General features: G+C 45.8%; 1 protein-coding gene across 3 annotated transcripts in view; it reads right to left on the bottom strand.

The window, feature by feature from the left end:
• Nucleotides 1–23,346, bottom strand: part of kdm4b (lysine (K)-specific demethylase 4B) — a 1,116,292-nt gene that overhangs the window by 191,239 nt on the left and 901,707 nt on the right. For all 3 annotated transcript variants that reach the window (XM_072482756.1, XM_072482755.1, XM_072482757.1), the window contains one exon: nt 20,820–21,016. In XM_072482756.1, the coding sequence (XP_072338857.1) occupies nt 20,820–21,016 (197 nt within the window). The remainder of the gene's footprint in view (nt 1–20,819; nt 21,017–23,346) is intronic.

Consider the following 23,346-nt stretch of genomic DNA (forward strand, 5'->3'; position numbering starts at 1 on the left):
ACCAGAACATATGGGTATGATTCGCTGGGCTTCTCGAGCACCTCGCACACCTATCCTCCACCCCAAAAAATTTACTCAGCCGTGTTCCAGTCATGTGTGCCCTGTGTAATACCTTAAACTGAATCAGGCTTAGCCTGGAGCACGAGGACGACGAGTTTACCCTGTTTAGGGCATCTGCCCACAGCCCCTCCTCAATCTCCTCCCCTAGCTCTTCTTCCCATTTCCCTTTTAGTTCGTCCACCATAGTCTCCCCTTCATCCCTCATTTCCCTATATATATCCAACACCTTACCATCCCCCACCCATTTCTTTGAGATGACTCTGTCCTGCACCTCTTGTGTCGGGAGCTGCGGGAATTCCCTCACCTGTTGCCTCGCAAAAGCCCTCAATTGCATGTACCTGAATGCATTCCCTTGGGGCAACCCATATTTCTCAGTCAGCGCTCCCAGGCTCGCGAACTTCCCATCCACAAATAGATCTTTCAATTGCGTTATTCCTGCTCTTTGCCACATTCCATATCCCCCATCCATTCCCCCCGGGGCAAACCTATGGTTGTTTCTTATCGGGGACCCCCCCCAATGCTCCGGTCTTTCCCCTATGTCGTCTCCACTGTCCCCAAATCTTCAGTGTAGCTACCACCACCGGACTCGTGGTATAGTTCCTCGGTGAGAACGGCAATGGGGCTGTCACCATAGCCTGCAGGCTGGTCCCCCTACAGGACGCCCTCTCTAATCTCTTCCACGCCGCTCCTTCCTCCTCTCCCATCCACTTACTCACCATTGAAATATTAGCGGCCCAATAATACTCACTTAGGCTCGGTAGTGCCAGCCCCCCCCCTATCCCTACTACGCTGTAAGAATCCCTTCCTCACTCTCTGAATCTTCCCGGCCCAAACAAAACCCATGATACTCTTTTCTATCCTTTTGAAAAAAACCTTCGTGATCACCACCGGGAGGCACTGAAACACAAAGAGGCATCTCGGGAGGACCACCATCTTAACCGCCTGCACCCGCCCTGCCATTGACAATGCTACCATATCCCATCTCTTGAAATCTTCCTCCATCTGTTCCACCAACCGCGTCAAATTTAGCCTGTGCAATGTGCCCCAACTCTTAGCTATCTGGATCCCCAGGTAACGAAAGTCTCTTGTTACCTTCCTCAACGGTAGGTCTTCTATTTCTCTACTCTGCTCCCCTGGATGCACCACAAACAGCTCACTCTTCCCCATGTTCAATTTATACCCTGAAAAATCCCCAAACTCCCCAAGTATCCGCATTATTTCTGGCATCCCCTCCGCTGGATCCGCCACATATAGTAGCAGATCATCTGCATATAAAGATACCCGGTGTTCTTCTCCTCCCCTAAGTATTCCCCTCCATCTCCTGGAACCTCTCAGCGCCAACGCCAGGGGCTCAATCGCCAGTGCAAACAGTAATGGGGACAGAGGACATCCCTGCCTTGTCCCTCTATGGAGCCGAAAATATGCCGATCCCCGTCCATTCGTGACCACACTCGCCACTGGGGCCCTATACAATAGCTGCACCCATCTAACATACCCCTCTCCAAACCCAAATCTCCTCAAAACCTCCCACAGATAATCCCATTCCACTCTATCAAATGCTTTCTCGGCATCCATCGCCACTACTATCTCCGTTTCACCCTCTGGTGGGGCCATCATCATTACCCCTAACAGCCTCCGTATATTCGTGTTCAGCTGTCTCCCCTTCACAAACCCAGTTTGGTCCTCATGAACCACCCCCGGGACACATTCCTCTATTCTCATTGCCATTACCTTGGCCAGGACCTTGGCATCCACATTTAGGAGGGAAATTGGTCTGTAGGACCCCCATTGTAGCGGATCCTTTTCCTTCTTTAAGAGAAACGATATCGTTGCTTCTGACATAGTCGGGGGCAGTTGTCCCCTTTCCTTTGCCTCGTTAAAGGTCCTCGTCAGTAGCGGGGCGAGCAAGTCCAAATATTTTCTGTAAAATTCAACTGGGAATCCGTCCGGTCCCGGGGCCTTTCCCGTCTGCATGTTCCTAATTCCTTTCACCACTTCTTCTACCGTGATCTGTGCTCCCAGTCCCACCCTTTCCTGCTCTTCCACCGTGGGAATTTCCAGCCGATCCAAAAAATCCATCATTCTCTCCCTCCCATCCGGGGGTTGAGCTTCATACAATTTTTTATAAAATGTCTTGAACACTTCATTCACTCTCTCCGCTCCCCGCTCCGTCTCTCCTTCCTCGTCCCTCACCCCCCCTATTTCCCTCGCTGCTCCCCTTTTCCTCAATTGGTGTGCCAGCAATCTGCTCGCCTTCTCTCCATATTCATACTGTACACCCTGCGCCTTCCTCCATTGTGCCTCTGCAGTGCCTGTAGTCAGCAAGTCAAATTCCACATGCAGCCTTTGCCTTTCCCTGTACAGTCCCTCCTCCGGTGCTTCCGCATATTGTCTGTCCACCCTTAAAAGTTCTTGCAGCAACCGCTCTCGTTCCTTACTCTCCTGCTTCCCTTTATGTGTCCTTATTGATATCAGCTCCCCCCTCACCACCGCCTTCAACGCCTCCCAGACCACTCCCACCTGAACCTCCCCATTGTCATTGAGTTCCAAGTACTTTTCAATGCATCCCCTCACCCTTAGGCACACCCCCTCATCTGCCATTAGTCCCATGTCCATTCTCCAGGGTGGGCGCCCTCTTGTTTCCTCCCCTATCTCCAAGTCTACCCAGTGTGGGGCATGATCCGAAATGGCTATAGCCGTATATTCCGTTCCCCTCACCCTCGGGATCAATGCCCTACCCAACACAAAAAAGTCTATGCGTGAATAGACTTTATGGACACAGGAGAAAAACGAGAACTCCTTACTCCTAGGTCTACTGAATCTCCACGGGTCCACCCCTCCCATCTGCTCCATAAAATCCTTAAGCACCTTGGCTGCTGCCGGCCTCCTACCAGTCCTGGACTTCGACCTATCCAGCCTTGGTTCCAACACAGTGTTAAAATCTCCCCCCATGTTGCTCCCAGAAACTTGGCTATAAGTTTCTGCTCGGCGATTCTGCGTTGTCGCGCGTCCTGAAGGCCGCCTTGGAGAACGCTTACCCGGAGATCAAAGGCTGAATGCCCTTGACTGCTGAAGTGTTCTCCGACTGGAAGGGAACATTCTTGCCTGGTGATTGTTGCGCGATGTCCGTTCCGCACACATGAGTGCGGCCTCAACCGGGACCTGGGATTCATGTCACATTACATTCATCCCCCACCATCTGGCCTGCAAAATCCTACCAACTGTCCTGGCTTGATGCAATTCACACCTCTTTAACCTGGGGTTACCCCATCTCTGGATCTGTAAAGATTTAATCACCTGCTAATGCTCGCATTCCAAGCATTGTCTGGCAGCTTTGAATTTGTCTATATATTTGTTTCTGGAACAGACCTCTTCATTCACCTGAGGAAGGAGCAGCGCTCCGAAAGCTAGTGACATCGAAACAAACCTGTTGGACTTTAACCTGGTGTTGTAAGACTTCGTACTGTGCTCACCCCAGTCCAACGCCGGCATCTCCACATCATAATCTCCTCTCAGCCTTCTTATCTCAAGGAAAACTGTCCTAATTTCTCCAATCTATCTTCATAACTGAAATTCCTCACCCTTGTGAACCTTTTCTGCACTACCTCCAAAGTCTTCACAACCTTCCCAAAGTGTAGCACCCAGAACTGGATGCAATTCTCCAGCTGAGGCTTAATTAGTGACTTAAACAAGTTCAACATAACTTTCTTTCTTTTACTTTTTGCCTTATTAAAAAACCTAGGATACTGTATGCATTATCAACCATTCCAACCATCCTCAATGACTTATGCATGCATACACCCAGGTCCCTCTGCTCCTGAACTCCTTTAAGATTATGGCCGGGATTCTCCCCTACCCGGCGGGGTTGGGGGGTCCCGGCGGGATGGAGTGGCGGGAACCACTGCAGCATCGGACCGCCCCAAAGGTGCAGATTTCTCCGCACATCTAGGGGCCAAGCCCTCACCTTGAGGGGCCAAGTCCGCGCCGGAGTGGTTGGCGCGCCTCCGGCCGGCGGGAAAGGCCTTTGACGGCACGCCAGCCGGGGCAGAAAGGACTTCGTCGGCCGGCGGAAGACCGCGCATGAGCTGGAGCGTCAGCGGCTGCTGATGTCATCCCCGCGCATGCGCAGAGGGGGTGTCTCTTGCGCGTCGGCCATGGTGAAGGCTGTGGCCGAGGCGGAGGGAAAAGAGTGGCCCCACGGCACAGGCCCGCCCGCGGATCGATGGGCCCCGATCACGGGCCAGGCCACCGTGGGGGCACCCCCCGGGGCCAGATCGCCCCGCGCCCCCTCCCCCAGGACCCCGGAGCCCGCCCGCGCCGACTTGTCCCGCCTGTAAGAGAGGTGGTTTGATTCTCGCCGGCGGGACAGGCATTCCAGCAGCGGGACTTCGGCCCATTCCAGCAGCGAGAATTCGGCAACCGGCGGATGGCGGGATTCACGCCAGCTCCCGGCGATTCTCCGACTCGGCAGGGGGTTGGAGAATCCCGCTCCTGGTCTTCAAGATTATGAAAGAACAAGGGGCGGAATTCTCCCCCCCCTCCCACGCTGGATGGGAGAATCGCCGGGGCGCCGCGCGAGTCCCGCCACGCCGCCCTGACACCCGCACGCAATTCCCCCACCCCCCTCAACCCAGCGCCGTGAGAATCATGCATGGCCGCTCGGAGAATCGCCGCTTCCCTTTTCTCACATGCAGCACTCGTATATTAAATGTGTCAGTTAGTGCATGCTGTACTCTACACCAGAGTCCAAGTGATGGTGCATCTTACTGAACCAGCTGTACTACAGTTACAGCACGAAAACATGCCAGCTAAGGAGTGTGCTATCTGTCTATCACTACACAGAACTTTAATATTTATATTCTATCCTTGCATCCCAACATTATTTTTTCATAAAGTAGTTGTCCCCAGGAATCTACTTCTCAGCCCAGGCTATAATTATCTCCGCACTGCTCTCAATACCTTTTCTGGATTCAGTCTGACCAATTGAGAATTGGAATGTTCCAACTTTGTGATTGCAAAGATATAGTTTCTACCATTCTTCCCGATTAAATGCATCATTGACAGTACTTCCTTCAACAATTAATACTGATGCCAAAGCAAGATGCTGCATCAACGTTGTGAAAGGTATTTAAGGCAGATGTGTGATAATATCATTCAAAACGCATTGTACACACACACACACACTTAGAAATACATGCCGCTAATGGAAATTAACTATCAGATCCTCTCCTGTATTCAAGTTCGAGAAATGTTGAGAGCACCTGGAGTGGCCCTGAAGCCTTTATTTCCACTATAATGTTCCGTTGCTTCTAATAATTAGTACATGAGGACTTCCGGGTGCGGCTATGCGGAGCTGAGCCGCACGATTCGGCAGCTCCCGCTACCACGGACTTTCGGGTTCGCTAGAAGAGCCCCAACGGAACTTTTTTTGATACTAACCCGTGGGGAAGGTAAGAGGGAGGTCCCCCTCCAACTTTTATGAAACGGACTCGAAGCGTAACGGCAACAAACGTGGCATTGTAGCAACGGGAAAAACTGGGGGAAAAAGACAAAATGGCGGCGGCCAGAGACAAAGTGGAGCTGCAGGAGTTTATCAAGCACTGCTTCGAGGAGCAGCGCGAGGAGATGCGTAAGGAAATGCTGGCGCCTATGCTTTCGGCAATCGAAGGACTAGGGATCACCCAGTAGGCCCACGAGGTTCAGATCCAGGAGGTACAAAAAAAGAGTTGGTCAGAACGAGGACGAGATCTTGGGCCTGGTGGCGAGAGTGGAGCAGAACGAGGCGCGACACAGGAGGTGGGCGGGAAGACTCGAAGACCTGGAGAACAGCTCGAGGAGAAAGAATCTGCGGATCCTGGGTCTCCCTGAAGGAGCGGAGGGGGCCGATGCCGGGGCATACGCAAGCACGATGCTCGGGGCGATGATGGGCAAGGAGGCCCCTTCGAGGCCACTGGAGTTGGACGGGGCACACCGGGTGCTGGTGAGGAGGCCCCGGGCAAATGAGCCGCCAAGGGCAATGGTGGTGAGGTTCCACCAGTTCACGGACAGAGAGTGAGTCCTGAAATGGGCCAAGGAGGAGCGGAGCAGTAAGTGGGACAATGCAGAGATCCGAATATACCCGGACTGGAGCACGAAGGTTGCAAAGCGGAGAGCGGGTTTCAACCGGGTCAAAGCGGTGTTGCACCGGAAAGAAGTGAAATTCGGAATGCTGCAGCCAGCGCGACTGTGGGTCACATACAAGGGCCAACACTACTACTTTGAAACGCCTGAAGAGGTGTGGACATTTATACAAACCAAAAAGTTGGACTCTAACTGAGGGTTTGTGAGGGTGGGGGGGGGGGGGGGGGGGGGGGTATTTGAGGTTTGATGTGTGATGGTTGTTGTATATAGGGGGTCAATCACAATCACGCGCAGGAAATGTTACATGGGCTGGGGGAGAGAGACAAGGCCGCGACAGGAGCTGCGCCAGAGGGGGCGGAGCGGGCTTTGGAAAGCGCGGGGTTTCTTGTTCCTCACGCGCGCGGGAAGAAAGGTGGGAGGGGGAACTCCCACACGGGGAGGTCAATGGGATAGCGGGGGTAGCCGGGGTCAGCAGGTGTCTGCTGACTTACGGGAATGACATGGGGGGAGCAAAAGAGCTAGACAGGGGTCTAGCGGGGGGGGGGGGGGGGGGGGGGGGGGTTGCTGCTGCACTGGCCGAAAGGGAATGGGACAGAGAAGAGGTGGTCGGGACGGGGGTCCCCCATCTGGGTGACTGGAGGGTGAGGAGGCGTGGACACGGGACTGACCCAGAAAAGGAGATGGCTAGTCAGCCTGGGGGGGGGGGGGCCTCCAATCCGGCTGATAACGTGGAACGCGAGGGGCCTGAATGGGCCGGTGAAGAGGGCTCGAGTGTTCGCGCACTTAAAGGGACTGAAGGCAGACGTGGTCATGCTCCAAGAGACACACCTGAAGGTGGCGGACCAGGTCAGGTTAAGAAAGGGATGGGTAGGACAGATATTCCACTCGGGACTGGACGCGAAGAATAGAGGGGTGGCAATATTGGTGGGAAAACGGGTGTTATTTGAGGCCAAGACTATTGTAGTGGACAATGGAGGGCGATATGTAATGGTGAGTGGTAGGTTGCAAGGGACGCGGGTGGTGTTGGTAAACGTATACGCCCCGAACTGGGATGATGCAGGATTCATGAAGCGCATGTTGGGGCGCATTCCGGACCTGGAGATAGGAGGCCTGATAATGGGAGGGGACTTCAATACAATGTTGGATCCAGCACTGGACCGCTCCAAATCAAGGACTGGAAAGAGGCCTCTGGCGGCCAAGGTGCTCAGGGGGTTTATGGATCAGATGGGGGGAGTGGACCCATGGAGGTTTGCAAGACTGCAGGCCAGGGAATTTTCTTTCTTCTCCCATGTGCACAAAGCCTACTCCCGGATAGCTTTTTTTGTTCTGGGCAGGGCGCTCATCCCGAGGGTGGAGGGGACGGAGTATTCGGCCATAGCCGTTTCGGACCATGCCCCCACTGGGTGGAACTGGCGCTGGGAGAGGAGAGGGACCAACGCCCACTGTGGCGGCTGGATGTGGGACTGCTGGCGGACGAGGTGGTGTGTGGGAAGGTGAGGGGGTGTATCGAAAGGGACTTGGAGGCCAATGACAACGGGGAGGTGCGGGTGGGGGTGGTATGGGAGGCGTTGAAGGCGGTGATCAGGGGAGAGCTAATCTCCATTAGGGCTCATAGGGAGAAGACAGAGGGCATGGAAAGGGAGAGGTTAGTGGGGGAGATTTTGAGAGTGGACAGAAGATACGCAGAGGCCCCGGAGGAAAGATTACTTGGGGAAAGACGACGGCTCCAGACGGAGTTTGACCTGTTGACCACAGGGAAGGCGGAGGCACAGTGGAGGAAAGCACAGGGGGCGATCTACGAGCATGGGGAAAAGGCTAGTTGGATGCTGGCACGCCAGCTCCCTAAGAGGATGGCAGCGAGGGAAATAGGGGGAGTCAAATATGGAAGGGGAGCCACGGTTCGGAGTGCGACGAAAATAAACGCGGTATTTAAGGGCTTCTATGAAGAGCTGTACAGATCCCAGCCCCCAGCGGGGGAAGGGGGAATGAGACGATTCCTAGACCAACTGAGATTCCCGAGGGTGGAAGAGCAGGAGGTGGCTGGCTTGGGGGCACCAATTGGGTTGGAGGAGCTGAGCAAGGGTTTGGGGGATATGCAGGCGGGGAAGGCCCCGGGGCCAGACGGGTTCCCGGTGAAGTTCTACAGGAAGTATGTAGACCTGTTGGCCCCGTTACTAGTGAGGACCTTTAACGAGGCAAGAGAGGAGGGGACCCTGCCCCCGACAATGTCGGAAGCGCCAATTTTGTTGATCTTAAAGCGGGACAAGGACCCACTGCAATGTGGATCGTACAGGCCGATCTCGCTCCTCAATGTGGATGCAAAGTTGCTGCCAAAAGTGCTGGCCACGAGGATAGAGGACTGTGTCCCGGGGGTGATCCATGAAGACCAGACGGGATTTGTAAAGGGCAGGCAATTAAACACAAACGTGCGGCGGCTTTTGCGAGCTTAGGGGCATTGGAGGAGAAGTTTGAGTTACCCCCGGGAAATGCCTTTAGATATATGCAGGTGAGGGCTTTTGTGAGGAGACAGGTGAGGGAATTCCCGTTGCTCCCGACACAAGAAATTCAAGACAGGGTGATCTCGGGTGCATGGGTCGGGGAGGGCAAGGTGTCGGCAATACACCAGGAGATGAAAGAAGAGGGGGAAGCGCTGGTAGAAGAGTTGAAGGGTAAATGGGAGGAGGAGCTGGGGGAGGAGATCGAGGAAGGTCTGTGGGCTGATGCCCTGGGTAGGGTTAATTCATCCTCCTCCTGTGCCTTCGTCCTCCTCGTGTGCCAGGCTCAGCCTGATACAATTTAAGGTGGTTCACAGAGCTCACTAAACAGGGGCGAGGTTGAGCAGGTTCTTTGGGGTAGAGAACAGATGTGGAAGGTGCTCAGGGAGCCCGGCGAATCATGTCCATATGTTTTGGTCATGCCCGGCACTGGAGGGGTTCTGGAGAGGAGTGGCGGGAGCAATATCTCAGGTGGTGAAAGTCCGGGTCAAGCCAAGCTGGGGGCTAGCAATATTTGGAGTAGTAGACGAGCCGGGAGTGCAGGAGGCGAAAGAGGCCGGCATTCTGGCCTTTGCGTCCCTAGTAGCCCGGCGAAGGATCTTGCTAATGTGGAAGGAGGCGAAGCCCCCCAGCGTGGAGGCCTGGATAAACGATATGGCTGGGTTCATAAAGTTGGAGCGGATTAAGTTCGCCTCGAGAGAGCCAGTGTGCAAAGCTATGTAAATATACTATTTTGCCATGTATATATCTTGCTCCGCTCAATTTCTCGTTTTTTTTTGTTACGGGGGGGGAGGGGTTATTGTTTGTAAGGGAGAAAAACTGTGTTAAAAACGTTAATAAATATATTTACAATAAAATATGATTCGGTTAATGGTGCATTTTGTTATTTATGTGTAAACTGCACTGCAACTTCAGGTGAGTGCGGGTGCATAGTTGACAAAAATTCAGAAGCAACTATTCAAGATGTGCCACTCATGCAAAAGATACCCAAAACAGCACCTCACTGCCTGAGAACTAATTTACATGTATTGAATGATGTGGAGTTCCTTTACTTGCATGGTAATGTTATGGACCAGGGTTTAGAGAACCCCAAAGTGTATCATGGAGTTCACCTGACCCACAACTTTTAATAGATTGTGGTATGGGGTGCACACGGCCCACTCTACAGGTGTGGTACAGCAGAAATGGCAAAGTATTTTTTCAAGCAAAACAATGTTTATTCGATGAACTCAAGTTGACCTTTTGAAACATACAGTGAACATCTTAGCAACCATTAATTCAAATACAACCCCCAAAGACTACAACACTAAGTAAACCTTTAAACTTTCCTTTTTAGCATCCATACGACTTAAAAACAAAACCATTATCAGAAGCACATCAGGTTAGAGTCAGTACTGAAAACATTTATAATTCTGAATTAACCAAATGATCAAGAGGGAGTCTATTGATGGCAGAGAGAACAGCAGTACACCTGCTTGGTCTGGCTTCAGCTCGAACACTGAAAACTAAACTAAACCACACCCTGCAGCAAACAGCCTAAAATGAAAGTAAAAAGCTGACAGATAGCCCAGCTCCATCCACTCTCTGACATCACTGCAGTAGTAAACACCCATTTCTTAAAGGTACTCTCACTACAGATATTTATAAACACACCCATTTATAAACACCCATTTCTTAAAGGTACTCTCCCATGCCACCTCCCCCCAAGAAAAAAAAAGCCATCAACTTCAAGATGGTTTCATTTTTCACCTTTTCACTATCCTTTAAGAAATGCACACAGTAAATATACTTTTTTGTTTAAAAAAAACAACACACGCAAACAGGTATAATAATATAGACCATTTTTTCCCCCTCGTTTTTCTTCCTCCAACTGAAATTGCTTCCGTTCATCACATTCGTGACAAAGCATCGGCTATCACGTTTTCTCGTCCTGCCACATGTACTATTTTTAAATGAAATGGCTGCAACAATAAACTCCAGCAAACAGCTTTGCATTGTTATTCCGGAATCGCTCCAAAAACGTCAACGGATTATGATCAGTATATATAATGGTGTCAGACGGATTCCTGGTCACATAAATCTGAAAATATTGCAAAGCCAGCACCAAACTCAAAGTCTCCTTTCTCAATCGTGGAATACTTTTTCTGGTGAGAATTCAATTTCTTTGAAAAAATAACCAATAGGCCGCTCTAGCCCTTCGTCGTCATCTTGTAGAAGAACCGCACCTACAGCCACATCACTCGCATCAACCGTCACTTTGAATGGTTTCGTCTAATTTGGGATGGCTAACACAGGAGCAGTGGTTAACACAGCCTTCAGGCCGTCAAATGCCTGTTGACACTCTGCTGTCCACTGGAATTTGTTAAGCTTCTTGAGCAAGTCCGCCAGTGGAGCGACCACACTGCTAAAATTGGGTACAAATTTCCGGTAAAATCCACTCATACCAAGAAATCGCATTATTTCCCGTCGTGTCGAGGGTATCGGAAACTCCACAAGGAAAGCGACTTGGGCCTTTCCAAATTCACTTTTGACTAGGTTTATCACCAAACCTGCCTCCTGGAGTTGATCGAATAACTCCATCAGATGTGTCAAATGTTACGTCCATGATCCTGAAACGACTTTGTTAGTTAACCGTTGAAATGTGGCTGGGGCGTTTTTCATGCCAAATGGCATAACTTTGAATTGGTATATACCATCTGGAGTCAGAAAAGCTGAAATCTCCTTTGCCCTTTCGGATAAAGGTACCTGCCAGTAGCCTTTACGTAAATCCAGTTTAGAAATAAAAGCGCATTGTCCCACTTTCTCAATGCAATCCTCCAAACGTGGGATAGGATAAGAGTCCGTCCTTGTAACTGCATTAACCTTTCTATAGTCCACACACATCCGTTGGGTACTGTATGGTTTTGGTACCATCACTATGGGTGAGCGCCATTGGCTGCAACCCACTTCAATTATGCTATTTTTAAGCATATTCTCAATCTCGTTGTTAACCTGTGATAATTTTAAAGGGTTAAGTCTATGTGGATGTTGTTTGATTGGAACAGCATTTCCCACATCTACATCATAGATAGCCATTTGAGTACTTCGCAATTTATCTCCACAGGCTTGCCCGTGTGATATCAATAACTCTTTCAGGTCAGTCCATTTTTCCTCTGGTAGATAACTCAACAATTAATCCCAATTTTTAAGAACATCCTCATTTTCCAATTTAATTTGAGGTATGTCAAATTCACAGTCATCTGCATTTGGTTTGTCACTTTGAGTTAGAACCATTAAAACCTCCTTTTTCTCTCCTTCCCTTTCAAAGTACCTTTTAAGCATATTCACATGACACACTCGGTGAGTTTTCCTTCTATCTGGTGTTTTTAACCACATAATTCACTTCACTTAATTTCCTTTCAATCTGATAAGGTCCACAAAACCTTGCTTTTAAAGGTTCACCTACCACTGGTAACAACACTAAAACCTTATCTCCACTGGCAAAACGACGAACTTTGGATTTGTTGTCCGCTACCCGTTTCATCACATTTTGTGCAACTTTTAAATGTTGTCTGGCCAATTCACCTGCTTTTTTCAATCGCTCCCTAAAATTTGACACGCAATCCAACAATGTAAGCTCCGATTTCTCACGCACCAATTTTTCCTTAATCAATTTAAGTGGTCCTCAGTGGTCCTCTTACCTCATGACCAAAAATTAGTTCAAAAGGACTAAATTTGGTTGATTCATTTGGTGCATCTCTAATTGCAAACAGTATGAATGGAATTCCTCTATCCCAATCCTCTGGATAATCTTGACAATAAGCCCTCAACATTGTCTTTAATGTCTGATGCCACTTTTCCAACGGTCCCTGCGATTTTGGATGGTACACAGTTGATTTAAATTGTTTTATTCCTAAGCTATCCAAAACTTATTTGAATAACCTTGAGGTAAAATTTGATCCTTGATCCAATTGTATTTCTGTGGGTAGTCCATACCTTAAGTGACTCCTCCACAATCTTTTTAGCTGGAATATTATGTACTGGAATGGCCTCTGGAAACCTAGTAGACACATCCATTATAGTCAAAAGATATTGAGTCCCACTTTTTGTTTTAGGAAGCGGTCCTACGCAATCAATTAGGAACATTGTAAAAGGTTCCTCAAATGCTGGAATAGGTATTAAGGGCGCTGGTTTTATCACTGCTTGAGGTTTCCCAATCACTTGACATGTGTGACATGATTGACAAAGTTTAACTACATCTTTATGTAGTCCAGGCCGATAAAAATGTTCATAGAACCCAATCCTCTGGATAATCGTGACAATAAGCCCTCAACATTGTCTTTAATATCTGATGCCATCTTTCTAACGCTCCCTGCAATTCTGGATGGTACGCAGTTTATTTAAATTGTTTTATTCCTAAGCTATCCATAACTTCTTTGAATAACCTTGAGGTAAAATTTGATCCTTGATCCGACTGTATTTCTGTGAGTAGTCCATGTCTAGTAAAGAATTTAAGTAACTCTTCCACAATCTTTTTAGCTGTAATATTACGTACTGGAATGGCCTCTGGAAACCTAGTAGACACATCCATTATAGTCAAAAGATATTGATTCCCACTTTTTGTTTTGTTTTAGGAACCGGTCCTACGCAATCAATTAGGACCCGTGTAAAAGGTTCCTCGAATGCTGGAATGGGTATTAAGGGTGCTGGTTCTATCACTGCTTGAGGTTTCCCTATTGACATGTGTGACGTGATTGACAAAATTTAACTACATCTTTATGTAGTCCAGGCCAAGGAAAATGTTTTCGTATTTTAGCTAGAGTTTTCCTTATTCCCAAATGACCTCCCACTGTTAACTCATGTGCATCTCGCAACACCTCCTTTCTATACCCAACCAGCAATACTACTTGATGAACTTCTGCCCACTTTTCATCCGCCTACATATGTAAAGGTCTCCATTTTCTCATCAAGACATCACTTTTATGGTAATAACACTCAGATTCCTCTTCCGTGTATGCTTTCTGATACATCCATTTTATTTCTATATCTTTCTGTTGTAACTCCGCCAATTTTCCTGAACTAAAAATATCCGCCTCATCCTCCACCTGTTCTTGTTCTTTTTCAGCCATCTGATCAAAAATCGTTTCTGATAATTGCACTTCAACGTCATCTTCACTCTTTGATTTCTGCTCTTGTCTTAACCTGTGACTTTGCGACCTTGTTACTTTACAATCCGGAAAAATCCCAGGATATTCGTCCTTCAAAGCTTCAGTTGTCTGATTTTCCACAGGCTTATCAACCACAGTAGGCATCACTCCCACCTGCGATCCAGCTATATCATTACCCAAGATAAACTGTATTCCTGGACAAGATGGTTTCTCTATTACTCCTATGACCGCTTCAGCACTCTTCACTGGACTTTTCAACCTTACCTTATATAATTGAACACTACTCCTCGCACCCTGAATTCCACATATTAGCACCTTTTCTGGCAACATTCTTCCCAAACTACATAACTCCTCATTCTCTTACCATAAAAAAGATTGACTAGCTCCCGTATCTCTTAAAAAGAGATCTGGCACCTTCTTAACAATCACCTCTTGATCAGGCTGTACAATCTTTTACACCTCCTTCGCTTCATTTGGGCTTTCCTTTACCACTTTAACAAACCCCACTGTCTCATCCTGCTTTACCACATCAGCTTTCCCAGTGCTTTTCTTCAACCACCAACACTGTGACTTTACATGGCCTAGTTTAGTACAGTGAAAACATTTGAAACTTTTCATTTCTTTTCCACCCTCTTGGATTTCTTTTTTAACCTGAGATACACTCTCCTTATTATCTCCCATCAGATCACCTTTACCTTTACCAGTTGAGTATTTCTCATGTCCCCAGTTTCTATCCCTCACAGGCTGAAACTGATGTCGGAAACCAAGCTTTGATTTATGAACTAATTCATAATTATCTGTCTTTTCTGCTGCTAATCTTGCAGTTTTAACCCTCTGCTCTTCCACATGAGTTCTCACTACATCAGGAATTGAATTTTTAAATTCCTCCAAAAGTATAATTTCTCTGAGAGCTTCATACGTTTGATCTATTTACAACGTTCTTATCCACCGATCAAAATTACTCTGATTGATCCTTTCAAACTCCATGTATGTTTTGACCAAATTCTTTCCTTAAATTTCTAAACCTTTGTCTGTAGGCTTCAGGCACTAGTTCATATGCACCCAAGATGGATTTTTTCACCTCCTCCTACATCTCAGATACCTCCTCCGGTAGTCATGCAAACACTTCACTAGCCCTACCTACCAGCTTTGTTTGAATCAGTAATACCCATATATCCTGTGGCCATTTAATTTGTTTAGCTACCTTCTCAAATGAAATGAAAAAGGTTTCTACCTCCTTCTCATCAAACCTTGGCACTGCGTGGACATATTTAAATAGATTCCCACCAAGCCTTTGACTATCATGCTCTTTCTCACTATCCTCATCACTATCAACCAACTGCACGTTTCCCTGTACGTCCGCCAATTTTATCTGACTGTCATGTTTCATGGCCATTTTCTGAAGTTCAAACTCTCTCTCTCTTTATCTTTTTCCATGATCTGTATCTTCCTTTCTCTTTCTTTTTGTTCTGCTAGGGCTATTCTTTCTGTTTTCCTTTTTTCTATCTCATTTTCTTTTTCCTCTCTATCTCTTTCTTTTTCCACTCTCTCTCTTTCATATTCAAGCTGCTTTAATTCTTTCTCATGTTCCATTTATTTAATTTGTAACTGAATTTTTTGCCATTTCCAATGAGTCAAACTGTATCTCAGGCAATTTTAAATGCTTAGCCACCACCATAATTCCCTCATCTTTTCACAGTTTGTCAGGTAATGTTAACTGCAATGTTTTTGCCAACTCTAAAAGTCTGTTTTTAGTCTCTGTCCGTAAGGTACTGCATGTGACCATCTCCACCCCCAAAAACATCAGAGCCTCTGAAAGAGCCATTGTCCACAACACATTCCCTACTTAAACTGAAATACCGCACCTGAAAAGCAACCACAATATGCTCACCCCTCACTGTCGTTCAGTTCACTAAGCCAATCCTCCTCATACATCCCAGATACCTCCTCCGGTAGTGATGCAAACACTTCACAAGCCCTACCTATCAGCGTTGTTTGAATCAGTAATACCCACATGTCCTGTGGCCATTTCATTTGTTTAGCTACCTTCTCAAATGAAATGAAAAAGGCTTCCACGTCCTTCTCGTCAAACCTTGGCAATGCTTGGACATATTTAAATAGATCCCCACCAATCCTTCGACTATGACGCTCTTTCTCACTATCCTCATCACTATCATCCAACTGTACGTTTCCCTTTGTGCCTGCCAATTTTAACTGACTGTCATGTTTCATGGTCATTTTCTGAAGTTCAAACTCTCTCTCTTTATCTTTTTCCCGGATCTGTATCTCCCTTTCTCTTTCTTTTTCCTCTCTATCGCATTCATATTCAAGCTGCTTTAATTTTTTCTCATGTTCCATTTGTTTAATTTGCAACTGAATTTTTGCCATTTCCAATGAGTCAAACTGTATCTCAGGCAACTTAAAATGCTTAGCCCCTGCCATAATTACCTCATATTTTCGCATTTTGTCAGGTAATGTTAACTGCAATATATTTTGCCAAATCTAACAGTCTGCTTTTAGTCTCTGTCCGTAAGGTACTGCGTGTGACCGTCTCCACCCCCAAAAACCTCAGAGCCTCTGAAAGAGCCATTGTCCACAACACACTCCCCACTTAAAACTAGAATACCACACCAGAAAAGCAACCACAATATGCTCACCCCTCACTGTCTTTAAGTTCACTTAGCCAATCCAATCGATAGACTTTTATCCCCCTCGAGCCCCCAATTTGTTATGGGCCAGGGTTTAGAGAACCCCAAAGTGTATCATGGAGTTCACCTGACCCACGACTTTTAATAGATTGTGGTTTTGTGGAGCACACGGTCCACTCTACAGGTATGGTGCAAACAGAGCTCTACAGTACTTTTAAATTAAAATAATGTTTATTCTATGAACTCAAGTTAACCTTTTTAAAACATAGTGAATATCTTAGCAACCATCAATTCAAATACAACTCCCAAAGAATACAACACCACGTAATCCTTAATAACTTCCCAAACACACAGAAGACAAGAAACACCTTTTAACAGAAGCACATTAGGTTTATATTCACTACTGAGAACATTTATAATTCTGAATTCACCAAATGATCAAGAGATTGTCTTTTCATGGCAGAGAGATCAACAGTACACCTGCTCTGTTTGGCCTCAGCTCCAACACTGAAATCGAAACTAAAACACACCCTGCAGCAAACAGCCTAAAACGAAAGTAAAAAGCTGACAGACAGCCCAGCTCCACCCACTCTCTGACATCACTGCAGTCGTAAACACCCATTTCTTAAAGGTACTCTCACATGACAGTAGATATGGACTAAACTTGCCACAGAAAGGTAGGGCTTGTCTTTTTCAATTTATGTACTTTTTTACAACATGATAATCTTATTTACTGCTAAACAACCATTCTAAAGCTGATACTAACTTTTACAAGTATAGAGTCTTATTCATTCAGATTATAGTTACAGGGAGATTTTTAAAATATTTTTAAAACTTTCTTCACTCTCTCTCAATCCAATTTGTATTTCTCTTTCTTTATTCTGTACCTGATTTGATATTGAATTTACCGATAGCACTGCTCATTAACAATGTCAAAATATGACTGGGGTTGAGAAGACAACTATTCACAAAGGTGCCAGGTGCCCTATAAGTGGAATTTAACGAAGCTGGTGAAGGAGGCCAGGGAGGATCTTAAGAGGTGGGATACACCGCACTTAACGCTGGCAGGGAGGGTCCAGGTGGTGAAAATGAATATTCTGCCGAGGTTCTTGTTTATCTTTCAAGCTCTCCTGATCTTTATACCAAAGGCCTTTTTTCGGAAAGTGGACACGATAATTTCTGACTTTGTATGGGAGGGGGAAGGTGCCGAGGGTGGGGAGGACCCTGCTAGAGAGGCAGAGGCAGCAGGGCGGGGGTTGGCATTGCTGAACTTGCATCATTATTATTGGGCGGCAAATGTGGACAAGGTGCAGCGATGGTGGGAAGGAGAAGGGATAGAGTGGGTTAGGATGGAGGAGGAATCTTGTAAAGGGTCTAGTTTGAGGGCTATGGTGACGGCAGCATTGCCAATGGCTCTGAGTAGGTATTCAAGGAGCCCGGTGGTGCAGTCCACAGTGAGGATATGGAATCAGTTGAGGAGGCATTTTAGGGTGGAAGGGATGTCGGTGCTAACGCCGCTGTGCGAGAACCATGAGTTTGAGCCGGAGGGGATGGATAGTGTATACAGGAGGTGGAGGGAAGTGGGACTGGTCAAGGTGTAGGATCTGTATTTGGAGGAAGGGTTTGCCAGTCTGGAGGAGCTAAGGGAAAGGGTTGAGCTGTCGAGGGGAGTGAATTCAGGTATCTGCAGGTTAGGGACTTGAAAAGGTCTGGAATGGGTTCCCTAGGTTGCCGGGATACACCCTGCTGGAGCAACTGCTGCTCCCGGATGTGGAAGGGGAGGGAAGAATTGGGGATATATACAAGTGGCTGGGGGAGCAGGGAGGCGAGTAGGGAGGCGAGCGGGTGATGAGGATCAAGGAGAAATGGGAAGCAAAGTTGGGATGGGAAATCAATTGGGGAGCATGGAGTGAGGCACTGCTTAGGGTAAACGGGACCTCTTCATGTGCAAGGATGAGCTTGATACAGTTTAAGGTGGTGCACAGGGTGAATATGACTCGGGTGAGAATGAGTGGCTTCTTTCAGGGGGTAGCAGATAAGTGTGAGAGATATGGGCGGGGGCCAGCTAATCACGCGCACATGTTTTGGGGTTGCGAAAAATTGGGAAGATTCTGGGCGGGAGTGTTCGCAGTCTTTGCCAGGATAGTGTAGGAGGAGTTGGATGCGGACCCTTTGGCAGCGATATTTGGGGTCTCAGAGAAGCCGGAGCTCATGGGGAGGAGGAAGGCTGATGACTTGGCCTTCGCCTCTCTGATTGCATGGCGGCAAATTTTGCTGGAGTGGCAGTCGGCATCGCCACCGGGTGGTAGCGGCTTGGTTGGGTTACCTGTACAACTTCCTGCGATTAGAGAAGATAAAGTATGAGTTAAGGGCTCTACAGTGGGGTTTGAGGAAAGGTGGGGGATGTTTGTGACCGTGTTTAAGGAGCTGTTCGTCATGGGGGAGGGGAGGTGAAAAAGAGGAAAAGTCTGTACAGACTGTATAGTTGATTGTGGGGAAGCATATTTCCCGTGGAGTTTGTTTGCTGTAACCTGTTTTGATACAGGTTTGTAATAGAATACATTTTTTTTTAAAAAGGTGCCAGGGGCCCTGTAAGTGTACAGATTGGGTCTCTAATGTACTTCAGTTTCCAGTTGAAAAGGTCAATGAAATTCAATGGACAGGAGAAAGTCTGTTTGTTGTCCACTACAGTAAATGATGGCCATTGTGTTTCTTAAAGTGCTGTGTATTGAGAAATGTATTGATAGTCTAACAGTATTTCAGCTATGAGGAAAACCTGATTTCCATATGGAGATGTCTCTTAGAAACTCAGCTCAATTGGTTAGCCAAATGGCATGGTTCTATTTTCAAAGGTAGGAATTTAACCTAGAATTACAGGGAAAAGAATTTTGCAATTCATCCGAGTTAACCACTTAATCATTTATAACCAATAACTCAGCAAGTATAAACTTAATTTGATGGAGAAAGAAACTGCTTCATGTTATGAGCACAGATCACGACTCTTCCAAATTGGGAGTTATAATCATTGTGTTAATGAAATTGAGCAATTTTGCAATTGACTATCTACGTATTCTCATATTTCCTTACACAGTATTTCATTGACTGTTAGGAATCTAGCCTACACTAATTCTCCACATGATCTGAGTCATACTGTCAACGTAGAAGCACCTGTGAAGACGGTAGGTAATTCTCAAAAAAAAAGAGAAACCAAAGAAAATACCCAAGGTGGCAACTTACTTGTGGGAACCTGTTGGTACTTGGATTAAAACACTAAGTTTGCAGGGTCTTGGCAGCAGGACACAAGATTGCCTTGTTTGGTCAGACTATGATGTACATTGCAGTCAATACAAAATAAAATACAATTACTGGAATCATCGAATTAGCAGTAAACCAGCTCAGCCCTCTGTCAACTGAGGAAATGAATATTTGAAGACCAGGATCTCAAATCTGAGATGAAGGTCAGAGTTTATTGGGCAGTAGTTATCCCCATGTTCCCATGTGCTTCAGGGACTTGGACAACCTACCAGGTGGCACCTCAAAGCACTGGAGAAGAAACACCAGTGGTGACTTCTCAAGATCCTCCAAAGTGCTGGCAAGAAAGGCAGTCCACCAAGCGTCCTCTTCCAAACCAATGTCCAGCATCAAGGCACTAATCACTCAAAACCACCTTCACTGACCCATATTGGTCATATGCTGGACACTACACTTCCGAAGAAACTGTTCTACCCGGAACACGGTTGTGGCAGGAAACTCCCAGGATGACAGCAGAAATGCTAAGGATATCCTGAAGAGGTCAAGCACTCCCCCTGGGTGTCCCTAGCTTGTGATCGTACAAAATGGAAAAGGCTCATTTGGGAAGGAACATACAGAGGCAAAAGTGCACAAAATTCCCAACACCTCATCTATCTAATCCTTCAAGCACCACCAGCTCTACATGTGGCAGAGTCTGTAAATCGCGCATTGGATTTGTCAGTCATTTCTGAACCCATTGAACCGGAGTAAATGCAAATCATCCTCGATCCCAAGGAGCTACCCGAGAAAAGAAGATGAAGCTATGTTACTTTATAAAGTAGGAACCAAATTTGAGAGAAGAATTAAAGTTGAAGTTTCTAAGCTGTTAGTGACTCCCTCCCCACAATGCAGATATGTTCATTTTGACATTTATCCTCATGATAACTGAAGTAATAGGAGTGATGAAGTTTTAACGGCTTCCAGAATATTTTGTGGAATGGCTCTGAGAGTTTGAATTAATTCAACTTAAACCTATTTGCTGTAAACAATGTGCAAACATACTGCCTTCCCAAGAGTCAAAGTCAAAATTTATAAAAAGATGAATAGAAAACCATTACCTTCGAATACTTTTCGCTTTCAATGAAGCTTTCCGCTCCAGCCAGTCATCCATCTGAGGACTTGATAGAGCAGTTGGTCTGTTGTGATCAATAGTGACAACGTCTTTGCCATTTTTCCACAGCTCATACCGATCAGGCTGAAGGAACTGCACAAATACATCCATTGATATCTTCACCATGTCCTTCCTACAGGTACACTATAAACATGGGAGGTGGAAAAGGGAGGAGGAGAAGGAGAAACAAAAGAAGAGATTAAACATACCTGCACCAAAATTTCATCTTCAGTGGACAAAAATACGCTCAATTTATGGGGTACCTTTAAAACTTTATTCACAACGTAAAATTCAGCAAAGTCTAATACACTATAAAGTGCTAAGTGAGGTAATTTCCACACAATTGCACATCGGACGAGTTTGAAAGAATGGTTGAGGGATTAGGTTGGGTGTTAGACAGAATTTACAGCATCAAATACAGCACCACATCTTATGAACAGGAAACACTGCAGAAGTATTCAAGACTCAAAGCAAGAGCAGTGACAGTACCAAACATCAAGGATTAAATCTGGACTAACTTCAGAGAAAAGCTCAGAAGAAAGGAGGAACAAGAGGTCAGTGATGACAATTTATGCATTTTTCCTCACTGGTGCTACACTGGTGATAGGTTCCAAATGCAGCAAACCAATAAACGGATCTTTAATATCAACATCATTTGCATATCAAGATACAAGCAGGAGTTCAAAATCAATGGGATAATAATTAACCAAATTCACTTCCCACTAGCTGTCTAAGAATACAATATCAAATGGCCATGGTCAAAGAACTGCTAAAATAGCCATCAAAATAGTTGCAAAGGAAAACCTTAGCAAGGCCTGATATCAAGATAACAGCTGAAAATTCTGAGTAGTGTTTAAAACTTTCAATCATCTGTAGATGAAAAATATAGTAAACACCAGATGCAATACAGTAACGAGAGCCTTAAACTTCTTGCCCGTTTCATTAATACCAGAAAGGAGATCTCCAAAACCTGCATTATTTTTCAATCAATCTTGACACCTGTTACAAGACAAATCAAATAACACACAACACACACTATACGGGCCTCATCTTATTTGCTTCAGACTATCTAAAATATTTATGCTGTGTGATCACAGTCTGTAAAACTCCATGGTGTGTGCGCCGCTTAGGTACATGTAACATCATTCATTATTTTATGAAGTGCATTGTATGCCTTATGTTCAATTACCAAGAACAGGGTTTGGAAATTACCAGACAAGCAAATCAAAACCCCAGTACACTCGCACAAAAATGCTCGTGGCTCAATCACTTTGAGTAAGCATAATGCTTTTAATTAAAAAAAAGTTAAAAGTGGAGAAATGTAATAATTGGAATGACACAGGGTACAGAGCTCACAAATGAACATATGAAAAGCAAGGAGTTCATAACATGCTTGTGTTGGCAGCTTACGGGAATTACACAAAGTATTTTCTGATTGCTTTCTTTTATTAATTAAGAAAGCAGATATAATTCATTTTCTGCCACAAAGGAGTCCATAAAAGGAGGTTTACAGAAATTAATAGGAGATTCTGTGGAGCTCCATCTGACCTGATGTTCATCAATATGGCTACTCTCTTTCCCTGGTCTGTCGTGCCATACACTCCACTTTCTAGAAAACATTTGTGTGCATTTGTGATGGGGGGCGGGGGGGTGTAGAAGGCTGAAGAAAATAAATATACAATAGAGCAGATATTTTATTAATTTCTGCCTTAGAGATCAATAATCTACAGATAGGAGGTCCTGTGGTTGGATGCTGTTTCATAGGAGTGATGATGGTGAATGCTGACAGTTTTGCCGTACCGGTCATTACCGTCATTATTACTGTAAAGATTAGGCCATTACATTGGATGCCTTGACCTATTTTTAATCTGCTAGCCATGCAGTCCTCACCATGTGTTGAAAAAGTTTTGGGGCTATGAGCAAAAATAATTTGTCTCATTTCAAACTCGTTGCAGGTTACATTTGCAAATGCATCAAAAGACACTGAATGGAGCATATAAATTCATCAGGTGTTTTTAAAATGATCTACCATTTACTAAAAAACTGATTCCTTAATTGGTGTAAAGCTACTTTGGAATCAATCTCGTTACATTTATTAAGGTTACTTCATTCAAATAATTCCAACAACAACTTGCATTTGTGTTGTGCTTTTAACATGATAAAACACCCTAAGTCACTTCCACAGGAGCATTATCAAACAGAATTTGTCAGTGAGTCAAATCAGGGCAGATAATCAAAATCTTGATGAAAGAGTACATTTTAAGGAGCTTCCTAAAGGAGGAGAGCGAAAAGTAGATGTAATGTTCTTTGATTAAGCTGATGTTGAATCTTGATGTGGTAGCGTCAACAAAGAACTTAACGCTTTGTCTTACAACAAAACTATTTATTACTAACACTACTCTAAAGGATTACTATAATGTCTAAGATTAATACAGTTGGAAATAATGGTCTAACACTAACTTATACTAAGATAC

The sequence above is a fragment of the Scyliorhinus torazame genome, chromosome 18 (assembly GCF_047496885.1).
Source record: "Scyliorhinus torazame isolate Kashiwa2021f chromosome 18, sScyTor2.1, whole genome shotgun sequence".
NCBI classification, from domain to species: domain Eukaryota; kingdom Metazoa; phylum Chordata; class Chondrichthyes; order Carcharhiniformes; family Scyliorhinidae; genus Scyliorhinus; species Scyliorhinus torazame.